This window comes from Branchiostoma floridae, chromosome 17 (genome assembly GCF_000003815.2).
Source record: "Branchiostoma floridae strain S238N-H82 chromosome 17, Bfl_VNyyK, whole genome shotgun sequence".
Lineage (NCBI taxonomy): Eukaryota > Metazoa > Chordata > Leptocardii > Amphioxiformes > Branchiostomatidae > Branchiostoma > Branchiostoma floridae.
Genome location: NC_049995.1, coordinates 13,019,473 through 13,041,711, shown reverse-complemented (window position 1 = coordinate 13,041,711; position 22,239 = coordinate 13,019,473). Strand labels below are relative to the sequence as shown.

Genomic DNA, 22,239 nt, shown 5'->3' with positions numbered 1-22,239 from the left:
GCAGAGGTTAGGCTCCGTCTGTTTTCTTAACGTTTTTCGGGCTTTCTATGTTGTATGCATCTGGGTATTGTCAAACGATTGCAAAGAAAACAGACGGAGCCTAAAGTATTGTATTGTAAAGAAGTATTGTATTGTAAAGAAAACAAACGGAGCCTTACCTCTGCTCGGAGAGTAGCATTTGGCACCAGGAAATTACAGACGTGCTACCTGGAAAGACTGCAAAATCCTGACTGAAAACCCATAGCAACCTATTAGGGCCGGCCTATTAGTTCCTTTTTTTGTCCAGCTGATACGTCTGCCTGGAGACTAATCGCTACCCAGGTACGACATAAATAGAGATAAAGCCTGTATATATAGCCTCCTTGAAAACACAGCAACCGGACGTGACTTCACATCAGACTGTCTGACAGGCCTTTTGACGGGGCGGAGATGGTAGAATTAGGTAAAAAAAAAGGCGAAAGATTGGCCAGGAGAGTCAGTCCATGCCATGGATTCCCCCCTGGCTGCGCGACCTACTCTCCAAGCTGGCAAGCACGTCTTCGCTTGTCATCAGGCTGCCCTTTCGGCCATCTCGTCGTTACGCATCACGTGACCGGTAAGAGATAGACGTCGGTCGCGGATGACTCTGGTAATCCTTGGCAGTCCGTTGTAAAGTTGTGTGTTGGTGGTATGACTCTTCCAGTCAACATTCAAGGTGGCATGAAGGAGCCGGATGTAATTCCCGTCAAGTTTTCTACAAAGGGGTTTCAACGTTTTGGTTAGGGAGCAAGAATCAGACCCATAAAGCAGAATTGACTCAACGCTTGATCTGAAGACTTTGATCTTGGTGGCATTTTGAATTGGGGCCTTCCACACCTTTCTAAGGGCATGAGATGCTCCCATGCTAGCCCAATTCGGTGCTTGAGATCATAGGCTTTGTTGGAGTAGCTGCCTAGCTACTTGAAGTCGCTAACTTGTTCCATAACGGTTCCGTCACTAGCTAGTAAGACAGTGAGCCTGCTGAACGTTTGACAGAAAAACAAAGAAAACAGCATATAATGGGAAGCCCGATTAAAACGCCTAAAAACCCGCACTTCAAAATTGGTCAAGATGGTTTTACAAATAAAATAAGCTGTCGCTTTTGGGCGATCGCATAGCACTGAGAATGAGCCACAAGCTTCCCTGGTCGGGAGGGACCTACATGTAATTCACACCTGCGTGATAAGTGTAATAAGGCTTTGGAAAGCAGTTGATTACGACTGCTATGAAGAATCGAGTAGGGCCTTCCGTCTCGATCTGACTTTTCTCACCTATTGGTTATATCTTGAAATGTGGAATATGATATCTGTGCGAGTGTTAAATAAGATTTCAACATTGTCCTCATTTTAGGTAACTAACCAGTGCCATAGTGGCTCTAGCAGTGGAAATGGCCAAACACAGTGTTCGTCCTGCGACAGGTTTGCACTCTCCACATTTCTTAATATGTTATGTGCATTGCGTGGTGATGTTTTATTTTAACACGAATGACATGTTTACAGCTTGTATGGCCCAAATAGATTTTTGTAACAATCACCATATCCTGTAAGGATACCACTAGTACGGAATTTAGTTGTTACTGTTATTCCATATAACTTATAAGTCCTGCTATATTTGTTGATGTCATACGATACGGAAGAGCTTGTGACCTTCTAGAGTAGCATATTTCTGAAGAGCTGTATACTTAGCTGTGAATGGTCCAAAAATCACCGATCAGCGGAAAAACATGCCTTCCGTTTCAGTAACCTATTTTTTAATGTTAAAATCAGCCAGCACACCAGTACAAATTACCCTGGAAATCTGATTTTGTACGGTTTGGCAAAGCACAAATCATCTTGCTCATTAAATGAGTCTTGTTTCAGGCACTGTGGGGCCGACGTGGAGCCGACTCTGATGCAGAGCTGGGAAGACCTGTCCTTCTTGTGTCGGCGATGCACACACACGAGGAACGGCAAAGGCGCTTACGACTTCGAGGCTGCCCTCTATAGGTAGGTAACTTTCGCCTTCATCAAGGTTGTATTTTAGATAGCGTTTGTCTGCGTGTCAAAAGGTGGACAAAAACTGGAAATTGTTACAACAATACAACAGTGGAACGTCCGGTTTTAACATGTCATGTTCTGAGCCACCTGTGCTTTCTGATATGGTGGCAGATTTTGACGTTACGCGTCTATGTATATTTGGGCCCCCTAGCAGCTTCTTCTGGAACCTCAAGGGCGTATTTGTCAATATGTTTGGAAGACGATGGATAAGGAGTTGATGGATCGTCGTGATTTTGGTATCTAAGTGATGATTGACAATCGGAATCTGTTTTGCATGATGAATGAAAAATTCATAAATCAAATGCGTTTATTGATTGAACATTTGAACCAATAGGGAGGAACAGCAGATAAGGATTATGCAAATGAAGACAAAATTTACATTAGCAATGATAAATAGTAGAATTTCATTGACGCTAAATGATGGGAACTTTATACTAGCAGCATTTGCAAGTTGCGTATTACATGTAGTTAGAACCCGGGACGTGGGATAGGGTTGCTCCACACACAAGATGATCGTTTTAACGCTTAGAGCACGGGCGAACATTTAGCCGAATACTGCGCTATAAGATTTTGAATATCGTCTCCAAATTTTCTTTATAATGGGGTAACTTTTTAAAAACTTTTTTAGCCTATTTTGAGCCGTTCGGTCCGGAGCTGGAATTAGTGCGATATGGAACTGAACCGTGCGTTATGGAGCTGGAAGATAAGGGTCAGAGATGCACTAATACCGAGGTGAATACATGTTTTAATGTTACTCATCTATCTATCTGACTTTTTTGTCTTATTAGGATGCAGGAGGCCCATGAGATCTCCAGAGAGGATGTCGCGGAAACGGCTAGGAGAGAGAGGCTTCTCCTTGAGAACTACAAGGTCGCCCTACCAGACCGCATCGAGTTCGACCATGAGTCGTTGCCTGGCACTCCGGATGAAGTATCCATCCACATTCTGGACGCGATGGAACCTATCGTCCTCATGGACCACTGTCCAGTGTTCGTCCGAGGAGACGGGAACTGTCTGTACAGGGCGGTGTCACGTGCACTGTATGGTGACGAGAAGAAGCACCTACACATTCGCCTGTTAACCTGCCTTGAAATGATTAAGTTTCCTGAATTCTACGATGCCAATAGTCCAAACTACAAGAACCTAATCGGCAGCGATGTTTTCGGGAAACCCATTTATTTCCGACTCCTTGCAGATGCCCTGACACCGCAGGAATGGGGGGAGACAATCCACGTATATGCCATCTCTTCCGCACTTCACCTACCTATTGAAACGTTCTGTCCCCACATAAATCGTCCCCACATGGTATCTGCACCCCTCTGCAGGAAGGTATGTGGACGCGATGTGGACACCACGCAGGACGCAGCGTTCACCCTCATGTGGACCATGACCTACGAACCACCCGACTACCGCGACGGCTTTAAGCCAAACCACTTCTGTGTGCTGCACATGACGGAGCCGTCTCTCGCCAACTTCATAGATCTGACTGATGCGGACCACTCAACCTTTGCCAAAGTCAGCCGTTCATCTGTCCATACCGACAGCGAGGACAGCCGCCTCAGTGACAGCGAGTGGCAAAAACTTACCTCTGGACGTGGAACTGTGAGGTCTTCCCGCAAAACACATCACACAGGTGCGCGTAAATCGCCCGGCTGGTCACCTGTCCAGACCGACAGCGAGGGCAGCCGCCTCAGTGACATTGAGTGGCCAAAGCTTACCTCTGGACGTGGAACTGTTGCATCTTGTAGCAAACCGAGACACGATTCACGCGAGCGTTATTCGCGGTCTCCTGGGCCATCCGCTTCGTCATCGTCTGAAGCATCTCCAGTATCATCGCCTTCGAGATCACGCGAGCCATCGCCGTCTATGCATCATTTAACAACTGACGCTTTGGATACTGTTGACCCACCTGCAGTGTCACCAACTGATGTGGCCAGTGCCTGTATCGACGCTACTGAGAATGGCAATGCCAGGAGAGAAGTAGATTTTTTGCCATTAGAGGAGGTCGTCCGGAAGCTTTTGGACAGGGACATCGAGCCTCGCGAATCGGTACCAAGGGGCATCAAACAGAATGTGAGTTATATTGTGGACAACTCCCAAAACATTGCAAAAAGATCTGGTAACAATAGATCAGAATTCCATGATGATTGTGGATCGTGGAGTAGTAAAGCAAATAGTACACCCAAAACACTGTACATTCGAGAGGATTCGGGAAGGTTGCGTACTGTCTATAGGAAGAATGGGCAAATCTGCACAAAGCGCCACGAGAACAAGAAAGCTACGTTTGTACCCCTTGTTCCACAACCTCAACCAGAGTCTGTTCTGGAAATCTTTAGAAATTATGCGAAGCTCAGGAAATCCGATTCCTATGAACGAAAGATCACGTGGATAGGAAATTCAGACAGACAAATTGCATGTGTTGAGTACAAAGGTAAATATCCTGGGGTAGCATCGCATGGAAACAGCAAAAGTAACTCTCGGGGGTACATTCGTACCAAGGGTAGTGTGATGGAAAAAATCCGAGAGGGGGTCAAAACAGCACCTCCAAAGTCAGTGTACAAAAACCTTGTGCTGGAAAACCCAATTCACGATTCGCCAAGAAACAGTCAACAGGTCCAAAATATAAAATACCTTGAAAAGAAAAAGGACCAGCAGATCGCTGGTCCTCGAGGAAACTTTGCCGATCATCTACAACATATAGTCAACACCATAAACGACCACCCATTTGTACAAAGTGTAATATATGCAAAACAACATGAGCCTGTAATAATATTATATATAAAAAATCAGATAAACGACATCAAACGATTCTGTTGCTCGGGAAATCTGGCACATGCAGCAGTATTATGTGTCGACAAAACTTTTAACTTATCAGATGTTCATGTAACGGCGACAGTATTTAAGAACTTAAGTATCATCAGTAGGAAAACAGATGAACACCCTTTGTTCATAGGACCAATGTTTCTACATGGAAATAGTGACTTTCTCACATACTCAGCGTTTTTCAGTCATTTAGCCTCACAGCTAGAATTTGCAAAGGCCCCATGCAGCCCTATTATCGGTTCAGATGACGAAAATGCCATGCGAAAGGCAATAAGAGTTGCATTCCCACGTGGAAAGAATATTACTTGCTCCCGACATCTTCGTAATAATGTTAAGGATCGTCTGCAGAACAAAATTGGCCTGGACAAACAAGACCGACAGAAAATTGTTAAAGCCATGTTTGGTGCACCCGTTGACAAGGTCAAGGGTATAGCGAGCGCTACTGATATTGTAGAATTTGAAAGACGAGTGCAAGACGCTAGAGCGCTGATTAGCACTAAAGCGGCAAGCTTTAGCGACCACTTCGAAAACAACATTCTCCCCGTGATGAAGAACAATTTTGAGGTGCAAAATCATCCTACTTTTCCAGTTAGTGAGATACCATGGACAAATAATAACTGCGAATCTATCAACCACCAACTAAAGCTAGCCACCGAATGGAAGCCACGTCCGCTTATCGACATAATGGAAATTCTTTTCAAAGAAGTTCAATTGCAATATGAGGAAGTCAAGAGAGCATTTGTCGACATAGGAGACTACGAATTGGCACCTGAGTACAAAAAAAAATTCCGCAAATCATTGGAACGAGTGGGAGGGCATGTCATCCGAGAGTCGAACCCGACACATGAACCGGTTCCTTAAGGAGGTCAAGCCACGCGACCAACACATTGTTTATTCAACTGACGGCACGTCATGTGCATGGAAGTCAACAGCAGGTGGCAAAAAACCAGGACAAATGAAACGAAAAAGAATGGCAAAAACTAAAACTCTCCCAAAAAAAAAGAAAAAAAAGTGAGGATAGATACACCTGTTCGATTCCTACGTACTGTGTTCTTTTACGATGACTAAAGGTTATGTCAAATATATCTGATACTTTTTAGAAAGTGATCATTGGCTTGACCTCCTTGAGGAACCTGTTCATGTGTCGGGTTCGACTATCGGATGACATTCCCTCCCACTCTTCATTTCATATTGGTTTATTTGTTCTGACACACACTTCACGGGACAGGTAGCAGGGTCACTATGACACCCTGAATTGTGCTGCCGTGTTACATCAGTTGTTAAAAACAGGAAACGATTGTTAAAAACTAGTATATGCACAATTAAGAGTTATATATATATTGCTGTGTCTACTTATCGTTAACGTCATTTGTAATAAAACTGTTAAAACACTTACCTAAAAACGAATATTGCACTGGTTTACTTAAAAGCAATGAACGACAGTAAGTGGCCTTTACAGGTAGCTTCACACTGTGTCATTACGTCATGAGGGGACATTGTTTTCGTTCAATAGTCTTCCAAATCAAGATGTGAAGATCTTCAAATAAAGATGTTGAGATCATTATTGTGTGTTCTAAATGCTGTTTTCGTTTTTTCTGCATTATCGTGACACTGTTTTAATGTTTTCTTTGGGGTTGTTTAACCGTTACGTTGCACTTGAAAATATATTTGTTTATCTAGAAGTTAGCAATGTTGGGTGTAGGGCGTTTTTAAAGACCGTCAGTTCTAGTTTGATGTAGCCTTTTTTCGGTCACCGACCTCTCCTCGGCTGAATGAAGGATTTTTCAGCAGCTTCCTATCATACGCTGCTTCATGTTGTAGAGGATCTAGGAAGATTTTTATTTTGATTATTTAGCGTAATCAAGAATATGTGGCCTCTGTGATAATACTACACGATCCATCTCTTGACCGATTTGTTGCGGCAGTGCAAATGCGATATATTTTAGCAAGAAATATACATAGACTACACTTTTTTGGTTGCTAGAAAAACATCACACATTGCCTACCAGCTGTTAGCAAACCTTTTCTCCAAGCAGAGGTTTCGTCGGGGGAAAGTAGTGACTGCGATTTCTTATGGCGGCCACTACCACGTACCCCCCATTGTAACCTCTGCTTGGAGAGTGAGCCAAGAAAAGGGTTATTCGTTTAATAGATGCCAAGTGGTAATTAAAAAGTAATCACTTTATGGGTTTGCGAGTTGACAAAGCAGTCCCCGTCAGGGATTGATCCTATTCCTACTATTGTATTCATAACAGAGTTGTCAAATCAATACTGGTCAACAAATGATATAGCCCATTAAATAAGTAGACGAAAATAAAGTAGAAATAATATGAGAATATTTCTATAGTTGTGTCGAATTGTTTTCGGTAGTGGTAGTTCAAGTTGTTTTCGATAATTAGTGAAAGTTGTTTTCGGTTGTTTTCGGTTGTTTTCGGTATTTAGTGAAAGTTGTTTTCGGTTGTTTTCGGTTGTTTTCGGTTGTTTTCGGTTGTTTTCGGTTGTTTTCGGTTGTTTTCGGTTGTTTTCGGTTGTTTTCGGTATTTAGTGAGACCCCCTCATTGCACAACGGAACTTTGAAGTCAGTCCTTTAATTGAATCGATTCCAATGTCTCTGTGTACTTCTGTGTGTGTCCCTATAAATTAATCAGCAAATTCTAGAAGCTATGGATCTTTCAAGACGAAATGCAGTTATCTAAACTCTCGTTTCTGAAAAGGTAAGGTGATCTCAAAGGGTGGGCCCACTCTATTTAAGCCTTTAGATTTATGTAAATTTTGCGCATTTTGTAAAGGCGTAAATCATCTGCATCTACACTTTCTAATTGCCAATATTTTCTTGCCCCTTTCTAGAGATGGACGAATTATTATGTAAACCTCCTCATGAGGAACAAACAACGAACGAGACGCACATCAAAAAGGAGGAGACAGGAGACACAATGTGGCAACAGGAGGAGCAAACAGACGAGTTATTCCAGGAAACATACAGTGAGGGGCATGGCCGGCAGGAAACGTTCCACACAACCGTACCAAGTATGTATCCTGTGAAAATTAAAAAGGAGGAGACAGAAGATATGGCATGGCAACAGTACGGACAAGAGCATGAGGTATTACAGGAATACAGTGAAGGCCAGGATACGTATGGCACCACCCTACCAACTGGTTATCCTGCAAATGAGACAAGCATCAAAGAGGAGGCGACAGAAGACATGGAATGTCAGCAAGACCGACAAGAAGACAGTCCATTCCATGAAACATATGGCGCAAACGTACCCACTCATTATCTTGGCAACAGTAGCATAGAGCAGACAACATACACGTCACTGCAGCAGGACGTTCTAAGTGAAGAAATGAGCGATGTAAACTGTATCGGGTATGACGACGAAGTCTTGCCACAGACAACTATACAGAGCCATATAGAACAGGAGGGCAGGCATATGACACAACATACTTTCATTTGCTGGCAGTGCGGATACCGTGCAACACAAAGGGACATCCTGTTGGAACATATGAAAGAACATACCGGTGAAAAACCGTACAAGTGTGACCAGTGTGACTATTCCGCTGTGCGAAAACACCACTTAGAACAGCATATGGCTAAACACACCGGTGACAAACCCTTTGCGTGTGGGGAGTGCGGGTTTAGAACTGCTCATATTGCCGCGTTATCCCGACATAAGACGACACACAATGGTGAAAAACCCTACATATGTGAGGAGTGCGGATATAGGACGGCTATCATGGCTCAACTAACCATTCATAAGAGAAAACACACTGGCGAGAAACTCTACAAATGTGACCAGTGTGACTATTCTTCTATATGGAAATGCAATCTAGATCAACACGTTATGTTGAAACACGCCGAGGATAAACCGTACCTATGCGAAGACTGCGGATACAAGACAGCAAGCAGGAGACATTTATCCAAACATAAGACAACGTGTAAAGGGGAGCGAGGGCCTTTTAAGTGTGGGTACTGTGACTACACTTCTACGGGTAGACACAACCGAGATCGGCATGTGATGATACACCATACCGGAGAGAAGCCCTACATGTGTGGGGAGTGTGGGTACAGAACGGCCGTCAAGTCTTCACTAGCCCGTCACATGAAAACCCACACAGGTGAGAAACCGTACAAGTGCGACCAGTGCGACTATTCTGCCGTACAGAAAAGCCACTTAGACGAACACGTGAGAACTAAACACAGTTCAGATAAAGACCATAACGGGTCGACAAATCACACAGATGAGAAGCCCTACAAGTGTGGCCAGTGCGATTACAAGACGGCTTCTAGCTCTGCCTTTTCCCACCATAAGAAAACTCACACCGGTGAGAAACCCTTCGTTTGCGATGAATGCGGGTACAGGACCGCTAAAAGTTGGAATCTATCCATGCATAAAAGAAAACATACTGGTGATAAACCCTTCGCATGTGATCAGTGTGACTACTCCACTACACGGAAAAATCACTTGGACCAACATATGGCTAAACACACAGGCGAGAAACCATACGTTTGCGAAGATTGTGGCTACAGAACTGCAAAAATTGGGAATCTTTCCAATCACAGAAGAATACATACTGGTGAGAAACCTTACAAATGTGACCTGTGTGACTATTCCGCTGCGAGAAGACATCATTTAGACCAACATAGGGCCAAACACACGGGTGAGAAACCCTACATGTGTGGGGAGTGCGGGTACAGGTCGGGTGATAGCGGCAACATATCAAGACATAAGAGAAAACACAAAGGTGAGCAACCGTATAAATGTTAGTGTTTTTTTTTCAAATCTTTATTTCGATACATCAATACATACAACAAGCAAGTGGTATCTATAAAAAGATAGTCATTATGTTAGTATTGTTACTGATACGTAACTCGCTCTTATTCCGTTGTAATGCCAATTCTTTATATGGCGATCAATTTTGCTTCCATTTTCTTTATTTGTAGATCTCGAACAAATCTCTGCTTTCTAGAACATGTAAATAAACTTCCGAAGCTCCTAGTTGGGGTTCCTATTTTACATAATTTGTTGCCTCTCTCTTTCAGTGGTTGACGGCTTTATATCTGAGCCTCCTGCTCAAACCCCTCATACGGAACAAATTACGAACGAAGCGTACAACAAAGAGGATGAGACAGAAGACACGGTATTGCAGCAGTACGGCCAAGAGGACGAGCTACTCCAGGAAACGTACAGTACGGACCAGAACATGTACGTAGCAACCCAACCAACTGGTTTCCCAGCAAACAAGACAGGAGAGGAGGAGACAGGAGACACGGGATGGCATCGGGAAAAACAAGAGGACAAGATTATCCAGAAAACGTACAATGAGGACCAAGAAATGTACGACTTCAACCAACCAAATCGCTATCCCGATAACGATACTTACAACAGTGGAGAGCAGACAGCAGACACGGGAGGGCAGCAGGACGTTCGAAGCAGGGCAACGCTTGGTGTAAACTGTACCCAATCTAAAGAGGTAGTCCCATTACATCTACATGTAAAGGTCCATACAGAACAAATGGGTATGAACAACTTGGGGGAGCAGACAACAGATACGACAAGGCAGCAGGACAATGAGGAGAGAATGGATGTAGAGTTTGATCAGCCTGGGAAAGCCTCTTCATTTCTGCAATCCCTTGCTCGCGCAGCACAACGTAGGCAGGGGGCAAAATCTACCCCATCTCACATATGCAAGGACTGTGGATATAGGGCACCATGCGAAGCCAAGCTGACACTACATGTGCGAACACATACAGGAGAAAAACCTTTTAAATGCAACCAGTGCGACTATTCTGCCGCACAGAAAGGCCACTTAGACGAACACATAATTATAAAACACACTGGGGAGAAACCTTACATGTGTGAGGACTGCGGATATAGGACCGTTACTATGTACCGATTATCCCAACATAAGAGAAAACATACAGGTGAGAAACCTTACAAATGTGATCAGTGTGACTATTCCGCTGCACAAAAAGGCCATTTAGATGAACATGTTATCACAAAACACACCGGTGAGAAACCCTACATGTGTGAAGACTGTGAGTACAGGACGGCTTACAAGCACCACCTATCGCAACATAAGAGAAAACATACCGGAGAGAAACCCTTCAAATGTGACCAATGTGACTATTCAGCTGCACAGAAAGGGCATTTAGACGAACACGTTATGGTTAAGCACAACTGTCAGAAACCCTTCATGTGCGATGTTTGCGGATACAGGACGGCTAATAGTTGGAACCTGTCCCAACACAGGAAAAAACATACCGGCGAGAAACCGTACAAATGTGACCAGTGCAACTATTCGGCTTTGAGAAAACATCATTTGAAGCAACATATGGCGAGACACACTGGTGAGAAACCCTACTTGTGCGGGAAGTGTGGATACAGGACGGCCAATAGGTGTAACCTCTCACGGCATATGGCAAAACATACAGGTGAGAATCCTTGGTTTTTCTTTATTCTTTATCGTATAAAGTTTACCAATTCGCAGAATGGAAAGTTTGATAGGAGTTAGCCTTCTGGAAAAATAAAAATGTAAAATCTGCGTCCCTTTCTGATACTTAAAACAGTAAAATATCAACACATACGCCTCTTTACCGAGAGATTTCTAATATGTTTTCTTGCCTCTATTTTTAGAGACGGACGAGTTGACATTTGAACCTCTTAATGCGGAGCAATCAAAGAATGAGACGCACGTCCAAATGGAGGAGACAGAAGACACAAGATGGCAGCAAGGTGGTCAAGAAGACGAGCTTTTTCAAGAAACATGCAATGAGAGCCAGGGAACGTACAGCGCAAACCTACCAACTGGGCATCCTGCGAACGAGATAAACGTGAAAGAGGAGGATGCAAGACACACAGGATGGCAACAGGACGGACAAGGGGAGATGCTGTGTCAGGAAACGTACTGTAAGAACCAGGGAACGCACAGCGCAACTCTAGGAACTGGTTATCCAACGAGCAAGACAAAAGTCAAAGAAGAGGAGAAAGGGGACAGACGATGGCAACAAGACGGACAAGAGCACAATGTCATGCTGTGCCAGGAAACGTACAATGACGACATGGACACGTACGACGCAGCTCTAACAATTGGCCATTCCGTAAACAAGACGAAGATCAAACAGGAGAAGACAGGAGACACAGAATGGAATCAGAATGAACAAAATGATGAGCCATTTCAAAATACGTATGGCGCAAACCTACCATGCAGTTGTCCTGATAACAAGACTTACAACAGCGGAGAGCAGGCAACAGACATAGGACGACAGCAGGACGCTCTAGGCAAGGAAACGTTCGGTGCAAACTGTACCTTGTCTGATAAAGACGTCTTGCCACAGACAGCTGCACAGAGCCAAACATTTCAGGAGGGCAACCATGTGGCAGAACACACCTACATTTGTTGGAAGTGCGACTACCGAGCAACAGAAAAGGATGTCCTATTGGAACATGTGAAAGAACACACCGGTCAGAAACCCTACAAATGTGACCAGTGCGACTTCTCTGCTGAACAGAAAGGTGATCTAGACCAACACGTCGTGTTAAAACATGACGTTGAAAAGCCCTTTGAGTGTAGGGAGTGTGGATATAGAACAGCTATTAAGTCTCACCTATCCCGGCACATAAAAACACACACAGGTGAGAAACCCTACAAGTGTGACCAGTGCGACTATTCTGCTGCACAGAAAGGCCGTTTAGATGAACATGTGATAGCGAAACACACAAATGAGAAACCTTACGTGTGTGAGGACTGCGGGTTCAAGACTGCTACCAAGCACCACCTGTCGCAACATAAGAGAAAACACACTGGTGAGAAACCTTACAAATGTGACCAGTGTGACTATTCTGCTGCACAGAAGGGCCACTTAGACGAACACATCATGGTAAAGCACAACGACGAGAAACCCTACATGTGTGAGGACTGCGGATACAAAACTGCTAACCGTTGGAACTTGTCCCAACATAGAAGAACACATACGGGTGATAAACCCTACAAGTGTGACCACTGTGACTATTCCGCTGCGCGAAAGCATCATCTAAGCCAACATATGGCTAAACACACCGGTGAGAAACCTTACATGTGTGCGGAGTGCGGGTACAGGACTGCAGATAAGGCTAACCTATCTCGACATATGAGAAAACATGCAGGTGAGAAGCCTTATAAATTGGAACAATTCATAATTCTGTAGCACAGAAATAGTTTAACGTGTTTAAGTTTAACAAGAACTGTAAGATTTGATTTTCAATAACATCTGAAGCTGGGTGTTTATGTTGTACACTAGCTTGTGTTCATTGAGTAACTATTGCCGATTTTTAATTCTGGCCTCTAAGTGGCAAAGCGATTAGTCATTTGTTGCATAGAACCCTTTACCATGATTGTTACGTATATGCTATATGCAACTATGTAGATATTAGTCTTGATGTTCTGTACATGTATTACACCTAAACTCGCCTTACATTGTACCCGTACAATTGTTGTGCAATAAGTATGATTGATTGATTGATTGATTGATTGATCTAGGGATGGACGAGTTTACATGTGGACCTCCTATTGCAGACCTTGAAACGGAACAGACTATGAACAAGACGCACATCAAAGACGAGGAGACAAAATACACAGGATGTCAGCAGGGCGGACTAGAGGACGAGCTATCCCAGGAAAATTTGGGTAAGGACCAGGCTACGTACAGCGAGAACCAGGAAACGTATAGCAGCACCCAATGGAACAAGACAAAAATCAAAGAGGAGAAGGAGGACACAAGAGTCACAAGACGACCTCAGGACGTTCTAAGCGAGGAAACGTACAGAGATGAATATAGTTAACCTAACTAATGAGACCATAACAACTACATAACTAGGTCCGTACAGGACAGATGGGGATGACCAACATGAGGGAATTTGCAGTTGAACTAACATATGAGAAACACTACGACAAATGTGTGGAAAATGTGTATACAAGACAGAAGTTAGGTCTCACCTATCGTAACATATGACAAAAGGTCCAAAACCTTATAAATGTGACTGATAGATATTCTGCTGCACAGGAATTAATGGTTTTGGTAACAAATTCATTTTATTCATTTCATTATATTTTTATTCATTTCATTTTTTTATAGCGATGTTTTCTTCATGATAACCAATACTATCAATATGTATTGCAAATGTCATTTTATTTATCAAGTTACATGTGATACATTGAATAAAACATTTACATCTTAAAATTGTCAATATAAAAGGTAAAACAATTTGAGTCGTCTTTGACAAACTTTCTAATGTTGAAGCACTTATTTATGGCATTACATTTATGGTATAACAATGTATGTATGGTACATGTACATTTACAGAACAGAATGTTGGCATTTTAACGTGCGTACGTCTGTTTTAACTTTTGCATCGATTTTCAAGGTAAAGGATTTAAGGCTTTAAATTTCTTCCAACTGCAACTGGTTTTAAAACATTTTATATGCAATATAATTTTGTATAGCTATCAGGGAATAAAGTTACCTGAAAATGACCCGATGGCTTTGTTGCATTTTTTTCTCTCTGTCTACTGCTGCTTGTAAACTAGAAAGGCCGACATTTGCTTGAGAGCAAATACAGCATATTTCAGCCATCTCCCTCCTCATGTAACAATAGACTGTTCCAAAATCACTCATGTGCAAAAATGGAACACTTCTGCTTAAAATGACTTCTAACTACTAATCACACTTATGAGCAAAAATGAATCTTACAAAAACCCCTTCAAGAATGGACTCAAAAAAATAGACGACTCCAAAAACACTTCCGCTAAGAAATGGAATTTGGAATCATCAGCCGTCCAAAACCATATTTGAAAAAAATCCCCCCTCTGTGCAAGAATCGACTCTTCCTGTTATACCCCTATGTAAAGTGGAGCGATCCAAAAATATATCAGCTAAAATAGTCAGCAAAGTCCACAAAATGAATTTAAAAAAAATACCCCCTTCGTCGAAGAATGGAATCTCCCAGCTCACCATGTTTGAAATTGCACAATAGACAAGTCCAGAAATACTCACAGTACATGGCCTTTTGTATAAGAAGCAACCCAGTCCAAAACTGAATTTTAAAAAAGTCCCCCGTGCATGAATGGGCTCTTCCAGATAACACAAGGCTTGCTGATTGGCTGCCAAATCCTCCGCATGTCTTCAGGTGGGGGTAAACTTCCATTTAACAAATGGAATTCGGAATCATCACCCATGTCCAAAACTGATTTTTTTAAATCCCCCCTATGTGCAAAAATGGACTGTCCCAGTAGTAGTCTTATGTCAAGTGGATCAGTGCGAAAACACTTTCGCTAAAAAAAACATTGGCATTATTACCAAAGTCTAAAAGTAAATTTTAAAATACACCCCCTGTCCAACAATGGACTCTTCCAGCAAAATAAGCTCGCTCATTGGCTGGCGATTAATTGGATTTACCTTGTCCACCAACCACCTGGATGTCTATGGACTAGGTAGGTAGGTAGATAATTGGATCTACCTGGCACACCTGTGGCCCTGACACACCAGAATGACCTAGAGGTCGTTGACCTCGGCACTCCAACCTTACCTATCCTAAACTCTCCCACAAAAACCTCCTTAAGGAGCCATTTTGAAGTGATTTATACCACATATTATACATGGATCCTTTGAATAAGTATCTAGAGCACCTCTGTGCCAAATTTCAGGTCATTTGGATGTAATACCATGGTACAGGGGGCCAAAATATACAGTTTTGGTCCAAAAGTTGCAATAAAACCTCAATAAAATCATTTAAGGAGCAGATATGAAAAAAATTTAAAAAACACATTTGGGTATTGGCCCACTCTACCCTTGTGCTAAGTTTCAAGTCATTTGGTCCAGAAACGGCGGAGATGAATCGCTTTGAAAATTTGACAGGAGAAAGAAAGAAAGAAAGAAACATTACGAATACAATATATTTCACCATACCTATGGTATGGCTGAAATATAATTATTGAAATCCACAAGAGTGTTTTGTTTATTATCTGACGTTAGTTTAGTGCTAATGCTAATGATACAGAACGTCAAGTTTGGTACTAATGCTAATGATAATTCTATGTTAAAATAACAAAACGTTGCTCAATTCTTCAACCCAAACCCCTGTCTGGCGATCTAAGGTTTCAGTTCACTGCTTTAAAATCGCTATCAAATCAACTAGAAAGGCCGACATTTGCTTGAGAGCAAATACAGCATATTTCAGCCATCTCCCTCCCCATGCAACAATAGGCTATTTCAAAATCACCCATTTGAAAAATCACTTTTACTAATGACGGTTTAACCCAAAAATGAGTCTTACAAAATTCCCCCGTTCAAGAATGGACTCCAGTGCACCCTATGTGAATTTGCACAATAGACCAGTCCAGAAATACTCCCACTGAAACCTTGGCCTTTTGAATAAGAAACCAAATCTAAAATTGAATTTAGCAAAAAAGGTCCCAGTGCATAAAAAGGTATGATAGACCAGTCTAAAAACACTTCCACTAAAATTGAATTTTGAATCATCACCCGTTCAAAACTGAATTTGAAAAAATCCCCCTTCCGTGTGCAAAAAATGGACTCTTCCATGTAAAGTAGAGCAGTCCAAAAATACATCCGCTAAAATAGGACTTTGACATAATCACTGAAGTCCAAAAAATGGATTTTAAAAAAAGCCCCCTCTGTGCAAGAATGGACTCTTCCAGAACACCCATGTAAAATTGCAAATTAGACCAGTCCAAAAATAACCCTACTGAAAGACTCTGACAAACTAGAAGTCACCAAAGTCCAAAATATGAATTTTGAAAAATCCCCCCTCCGTGCGAGAATAGACTCTTCCAGCACACATTCTGTAAAATTTCAAAATAGACCTGTCCAAAAATGCATCCACTGAAAGACTTCACCAGTCCAATGATGAATTTAAAAAAAAATGAACCCCTTAGTGTAAGAATGGACTCTTCCAGATAACACCGGGCTCGCTGATTGGCTGCCACCCCCCCTCTTTAGGATATAGATTCAGGCTAAGTGATTGGTTACCTATCTAATTAGATTAAATAGACATATATGCCAGTAGGTGCAATCTGCAGCTGGGGGTCAACGACCTTAAGGTCATTGACCCCTCTGGCTATTGGAAAATGACAAAAAAATCCCCAAATATATCATTTTGACGTAGTCTATGACAAAAATTATACATGTGTCATTTGAATAAATATCTAGTGCACCCTTTTACCAAAATTTAGGTCATTTGGTTTTAAAACCAGAGCACAAGAGCCAAAAGTGTAATTTTTGGTCATAAAATGGCCAAATAATCGCAAAATTGAGCATTTTATTGTACCGTATGCCTCAAGTGTTATTGAATCCATGTGCGCATATATATAGGGCACTCCTATACCAAATTTCAGGTCATCCGGTTCTAAAACCAAGGTACAGGATCCAAAAGTGTCCTTTTTTGGTAAAAAAATGACAAAAAAATCGCAAAAACAAGTATTTCGTTATACTGTACACCAAAACTGATATTGAATCTATATGGGGGACTTATCAAGGCACATCTGTACCAAATTTCAGCTCATTCGGTTATAATACCAGGGTACAGGGGGCCCAAATATACAGTTTTGGTCTTAAGATGACCAAAAAACCTTAATAAAATCATTTAAGAGACAGATATCGAAAAAATGAAAAAACGTCCGAGGGTATTGGCCCACTCTACCCTTGTGCCAAATTTCAAGTCATTCAGTTGAGGAACAAGGGAGATACCGTGTTCTGAAGATTTGACAGGAGAAAGAAAGAAAGAAAGAAAGAAAGAAAGAAAGAAAGAAAGAAAGAAAGAAAGAAAGAAAGAAAGAAAGAAAGAAAGAAAGAAAGAAAGAAAGAAAGAAAGAAAGAAAGAAAGAAACATTACGAATACAATATATTTCACCATACCTATGGTATGGCTGAAATATAAATATCACAGCCATAGAGAACTTAGAGTACGGTAAATGATATGTTGAACTCAACACGTTAATGTATTACTCTTATGCATAATGGTATAATTCATTTGTATTCGCTTGCTTGTACGTTAAAATCCTTATGTAAGTCGCTGTTCTCCTGGGTTAGACTGTGATAGAAGGGAGAGAAAGGGTGATTAAAATGTGAAGTCTGCCATCTATTACTTATACTACCTTTGCTGGACTCGAACCCACGATTGTCAAACGTTAGGCGGCGATCTCTAGTTTGTCCGAAGGTAAGTATCAGGTGTTTGACCTCTCACCGTTGCCCTGTTGGTGAGCTCGCTTGGTCCCACCATATTTTTGGTTTACATCGACGTTTAGTCTTTGGTGTCGTCTCCGAAGAACTAAGGCTATTTTACGTAAATCCATGAGTCTTGGAGATCGTTAACTACTTAAAACTCACAGGTAAGGCATTTACTTGTTGGTTGGGATCTGTAGCCTTGAAGTAAAATGTACAAATAAAAAGCTTCCGTTGTCGATATGTGCATAAATTATTTGGCGAAATTCTCTGGCGTCCTTCATTGCCAGCTGTAGCTTTTGGCTGGCTCCTCTGGTGTGCTGTCTAGTTGGACAATTCTACTTCTTCCAGAAACCTTTGGGGCCTAGTAGAGGATTTAAATTGTGCGTAATATCCTCCGTTTTTCCTAAACGACATAGATAAGCCTCAACACTAAATGAAGATATTTTTCTTACCTCCCTTTCAGTGATGGAGGTCAAAGAGGAGGATACAACAGACACGAGATGGCAGCAGGATGTTTTAAGTGAGGAAACGTGCGGGGTAAACTGTACCCAACCCGAGGAGGGAGTCTCTTCAAATCTACATGTACAGGTCTGTACAGGACAGGTGGGGATGGACAACATGGGGGAGCAGAGAACAGAAACAGGACGGCAGCAGGACGTTCTAAGCGAGGAAACTTCCGGGGTAAACTGTACCCAGCCTGACGATCCGGAGGTAGTCTCATCACATCTACATGAACAGGTCCGTACTGGACAGATGGAAACAGATAACATGGGGGAGCAGACAACAGACACGCCATGGCAGCAGGACGAAGAAAAGGATGTTCCAATCGACGAAACAAGCGGTGTAAACTGTTCAGGGTCTGACGAAGTCTTGCCACAGGAACCTGTACAGAGCCATACAGTACAGGTGGAAATTCATGTGGCAAAACACACCTACATCTGCTGGAAGTGTGGTTACAGAGCAGAGCAAAGGGATGTCATGTTTGAACATATGAAAAAGCATGTTGGAGACAAAAATCACAAATGCGACCAGTGTGACTATTTTGCAACTCAGAAAGGTCATTTAGAAAAACATGTCATGCTAAAACACACCGGGGAGAAGCCCTTCATGTGTGGGGAGTGCGGATACAGGACTGCTGTCAGGTCTCACTTATCTCGACACATGAAGAACCATACGGATACAGGCGTAAAGCCCTTCAAATGTGACCGCTGTGACTATTCTGCTGCACAGAAAAGACATTTAAAGGAACACGTGAAAACAAAACACACTGGTGAAAAAGCTTACATGTGTGATGAGTGTGGTTACAGGGCCGCTTATAGTAGTGCATTAGCCCGACATATGAGAACGCATACCGGCGAGAGACCCTACAAGTGTGACCAGTGTGACTATTCTGCAACACGGAAATGCCATTTAGATGAACACATCATGGTAAAACACACCGGTGAGAGACCCTACATGTGTGAGGACTGTGGATACAGAGCTGTTAACAGTCGTACCCTCTTCAAACATAGGAGAAAACACACCGGTGAGAAACCCTACATGTGTGATGAGTGCGGGTACAGGACATCTAATAGGTATAGCTTATCTCAACACATGAGAACACACACAGGCGTAAAACCCTTCAAATGTGACCGTTGTGACTATTCTACTGCACAAAAATGCCATTTAAGTGAACACATGAAGACAAAACACACCGGTGAAAAAGCTTACATGTGTACTGAGTGCGGTTATAGGACATCTCATAGTTCTTCATTCTCCCGACATATGAGAACACATACCGGTGAGAAACCCTACAAATGTGACCTGTGTAACTATTCTGCCGCACAAAAATGCCCTTTGGACCAACACATTATGGTTAAACACACTGGCGAGAGACCCTATAAGTGTGACCAGTGTGACTATTCTGCCGCACAAAAAGGAACTTTAGACCAACACATCATGGTAAACCACACCGGTGAGAGACCCTACAAGTGTGACCAGTGTGACTATTCTGCCACAAAAAAAGGCACTGTAGACACACACATCATGGCAAAACACACCGGTGAGAAACCCTACATGTGTGAAGAGTGCGGGTTCAGGACGGCTATTAGGTATAACTTATCTCAACACATGAGAACACACACAGGCGTAAAACCCTTCAAATGTGACCATTGTGACTATTCTACTGCACAAAAATGCCATTTAAGTGAACACATTAAGACAAAACACACCGGTGAAAGAGCTTACATGTGTGATGAGTGCGGTTATAGGACATCTCATAGTTCTTCATTCTCCCGACATATGAGAACACATACCGGTGAGAAACCCTACAAATGTGACCTGTGTGACTATTCTGCCGCACAAAAATACCCTTTGGACCAACACATCATGGTGAAACACACTGGCGAGAGACCCTATAAGTGTGACCAGTGTGACTATTCTGCCGCACAAAAAGGAACTTTAGACCAACACATCATGGTAAACCACACCGGTGAGAGACCCTACAAGTGTGACCAGTGTGACTATTCTGCCACAAAAAAAGGAACTTTAGACACACACATCATGGTAAAACACACCGGTGAGAAACCCTACATGTGTGATGAGTGTGGGTTCAGGACGGCTATTAGGTATAACTTATCTCAACACATGAGAACACACACAGGCGTAAAACCCTTCAAATGTGACCGTTGTGACTATTCTACTGCACAAAAAGGTAATTTAAACATACACGTAAAAACAAAACACACCGGTGAAAAAGCTTACATGTGTACTGAGTGCGGTTATAGGACAGGTCATAATGCTAACTTGTCCCGACATATGAGAACACATACCGGTGAGAAACCCTTCAAGTGTGACCAGTGTGACTATTCTGCTGCACGGAAAGGAACTTTAGACCAACACATCAAAACAAAACACTGGTTAGAGACCCTACATGTGTGAGGACTGTTGATACAGAGCTGTTAACAGTCGTGTCCTATTCAAACATAGGACAAAACACACCGGTGAGAAACCTTAAAAGTGTGACCAGTGCAACTTTTCTGCTTTGAGAAAAAATCTTTTAAAACAACATATGGCTAAACACAAAAGTGAAAAACCCCACAGTCCCCACAAATGACAAAACAATAAACAGTAAAACTTGCAAGTGAAAAAAAAAAGAAAGTGATCCATGGGTTTACCAGTAAAACTACCCACTCAAAACCCGTTAAAATGTCAGTGAGACTAAGAAAACAGCTGCATTTCTCTATATACATGTACAGTCAAATTGAAAAATTGAAAAAAAAAATGTCAAAATGATTGCTTCAAAATCAAAATTTATTTGTTTATTTACTTAGATTATCTATGATAACATAGAGGGTAGACATACTTACCCCTGCTGGTTACCCCTGGAAATACACTATACTTAATTAAATGATAATTCTAGTAATCAAAATGGAACAGTGAACAAATATCAATAATACGACAATATGCATATTCCTTTATGGATCAACGAATCCATTTATATGTGAACACAATAAATGAACATTTACAAAACATTTTAGTGTGTGTTTTTTATTTCTTCTTTAAACGTCTCCATCAGATTTGATTTGAATTCTAGGATTGGTTTCATATGACGACCTGGCTTTTTTAATCTAGACTTAAACACCACCATCCTCTAGATCAACGATTTTAATCTTCCTGTCCTAAGGGTTGGCCTTAGGCGCATTAGAAACGTTATCACAATATTAGAAGTGTGAGTCTCAGCGTCTTTAACTCCCTCGACATTGAAGGACACATTTACTAATAGGCTCAAAACAGCAAGGAGTAAAGCGTTTATCGGCGATATGTAGTTTGACCCAGTCTGAAGTTTGTATCAGGTACTTGACCTTTCACCTTTGCCCCTGCTTTCTGCGAGCTGGCGCATCCTCCTGTTGTTTACGTCATTCTTCTATCATCTCGAAGACCGACGCGAATTTTACTGAATTCCAGCAAGGACGTTATATGTAACGTTGATGTAACGTCCTTGATTCCAGAAACCGAGAATATCACTAACCACTATACAGTTACAGGTAAGACCATTTATTGTCGTTAACTCTTTTCGTTTGCTGATTTTTTCCGTGGTAGATTAGAAATTAGAGGTGTGGTGGGTTCGGGGTAATCTCCAAGCAGATCTTGCTGTGGCAAATG

General features: G+C 42.1%; 4 protein-coding genes across 4 annotated transcripts in view; all 4 read left to right on the top strand.

The window, feature by feature from the left end:
* Positions 1-7,252, top strand: part of LOC118404294 — an 11,190-nt gene extending 3,938 nt beyond the window's left edge. Inside the window, exons 2-4 of the mRNA XM_035803361.1 lie at positions 1,369-1,436; positions 1,878-2,003; positions 2,843-7,252. Coding sequence (XP_035659254.1) covers positions 1,369-1,436; positions 1,878-2,003; positions 2,843-5,738 — 3,090 coding nt within the window. The 3' untranslated portion in view covers positions 5,739-7,252. The remainder of the gene's footprint in view (positions 1-1,368; positions 1,437-1,877; positions 2,004-2,842) is intronic.
* A 474-nt stretch (positions 7,253-7,726) lies between these two features.
* On the top strand, positions 7,727-11,871 carry LOC118404293 (zinc finger protein 845-like; the record flags this gene model as incomplete). The annotated part of the gene is made up of 3 exons (XM_035803360.1): positions 7,727-9,620; positions 9,919-11,310; positions 11,513-11,871. Coding segments are annotated over exons 1-3 (3,645 nt in total), but the record flags the coding sequence as incomplete, so codon positions are not given.
* Positions 11,872-11,912: 41 nt separating this feature from the next.
* LOC118405057 (zinc finger protein 501-like) lies at positions 11,913-13,944 on the top strand. The gene is made up of 2 exons (XM_035804460.1): positions 11,913-13,021; positions 13,395-13,944. The coding sequence occupies exons 1-2, from the start codon at positions 11,938-11,940 to the stop codon at positions 13,694-13,696; spliced, it is 1,386 nt and encodes a 461-aa protein (XP_035660353.1). The 5' UTR covers positions 11,913-11,937; the 3' UTR covers positions 13,697-13,944.
* A 4,865-nt stretch (positions 13,945-18,809) lies between these two features.
* Positions 18,810-21,246, top strand: LOC118404802 (zinc finger protein 845-like). Its single transcript, XM_035804157.1, has one exon. The coding sequence runs from the start codon at positions 18,850-18,852 to the stop codon at positions 21,013-21,015; it is 2,166 nt and encodes a 721-aa protein (XP_035660050.1). The 5' UTR covers positions 18,810-18,849; the 3' UTR covers positions 21,016-21,246.
* Positions 21,247-22,239: the final 993 nt, after the last annotated feature.

Coding starts and splice junctions, on each gene's coding strand:
- LOC118405057 (XM_035804460.1), top strand. CDS start 11,938: ATGGACACGTACGACGCAGCTCTAACAATTGGCCATTCCGTAAACAAG. Junction 13,022..13,394: donor ACATATGAGAAAACATGCAG/GTGAGAAGCCTT, acceptor TGATTGATCTAG/GGATGGACGAGTTTACATGT.
- LOC118404802 (XM_035804157.1), top strand. CDS start 18,850: ATGGAAACAGATAACATGGGGGAGCAGACAACAGACACGCCATGGCAG.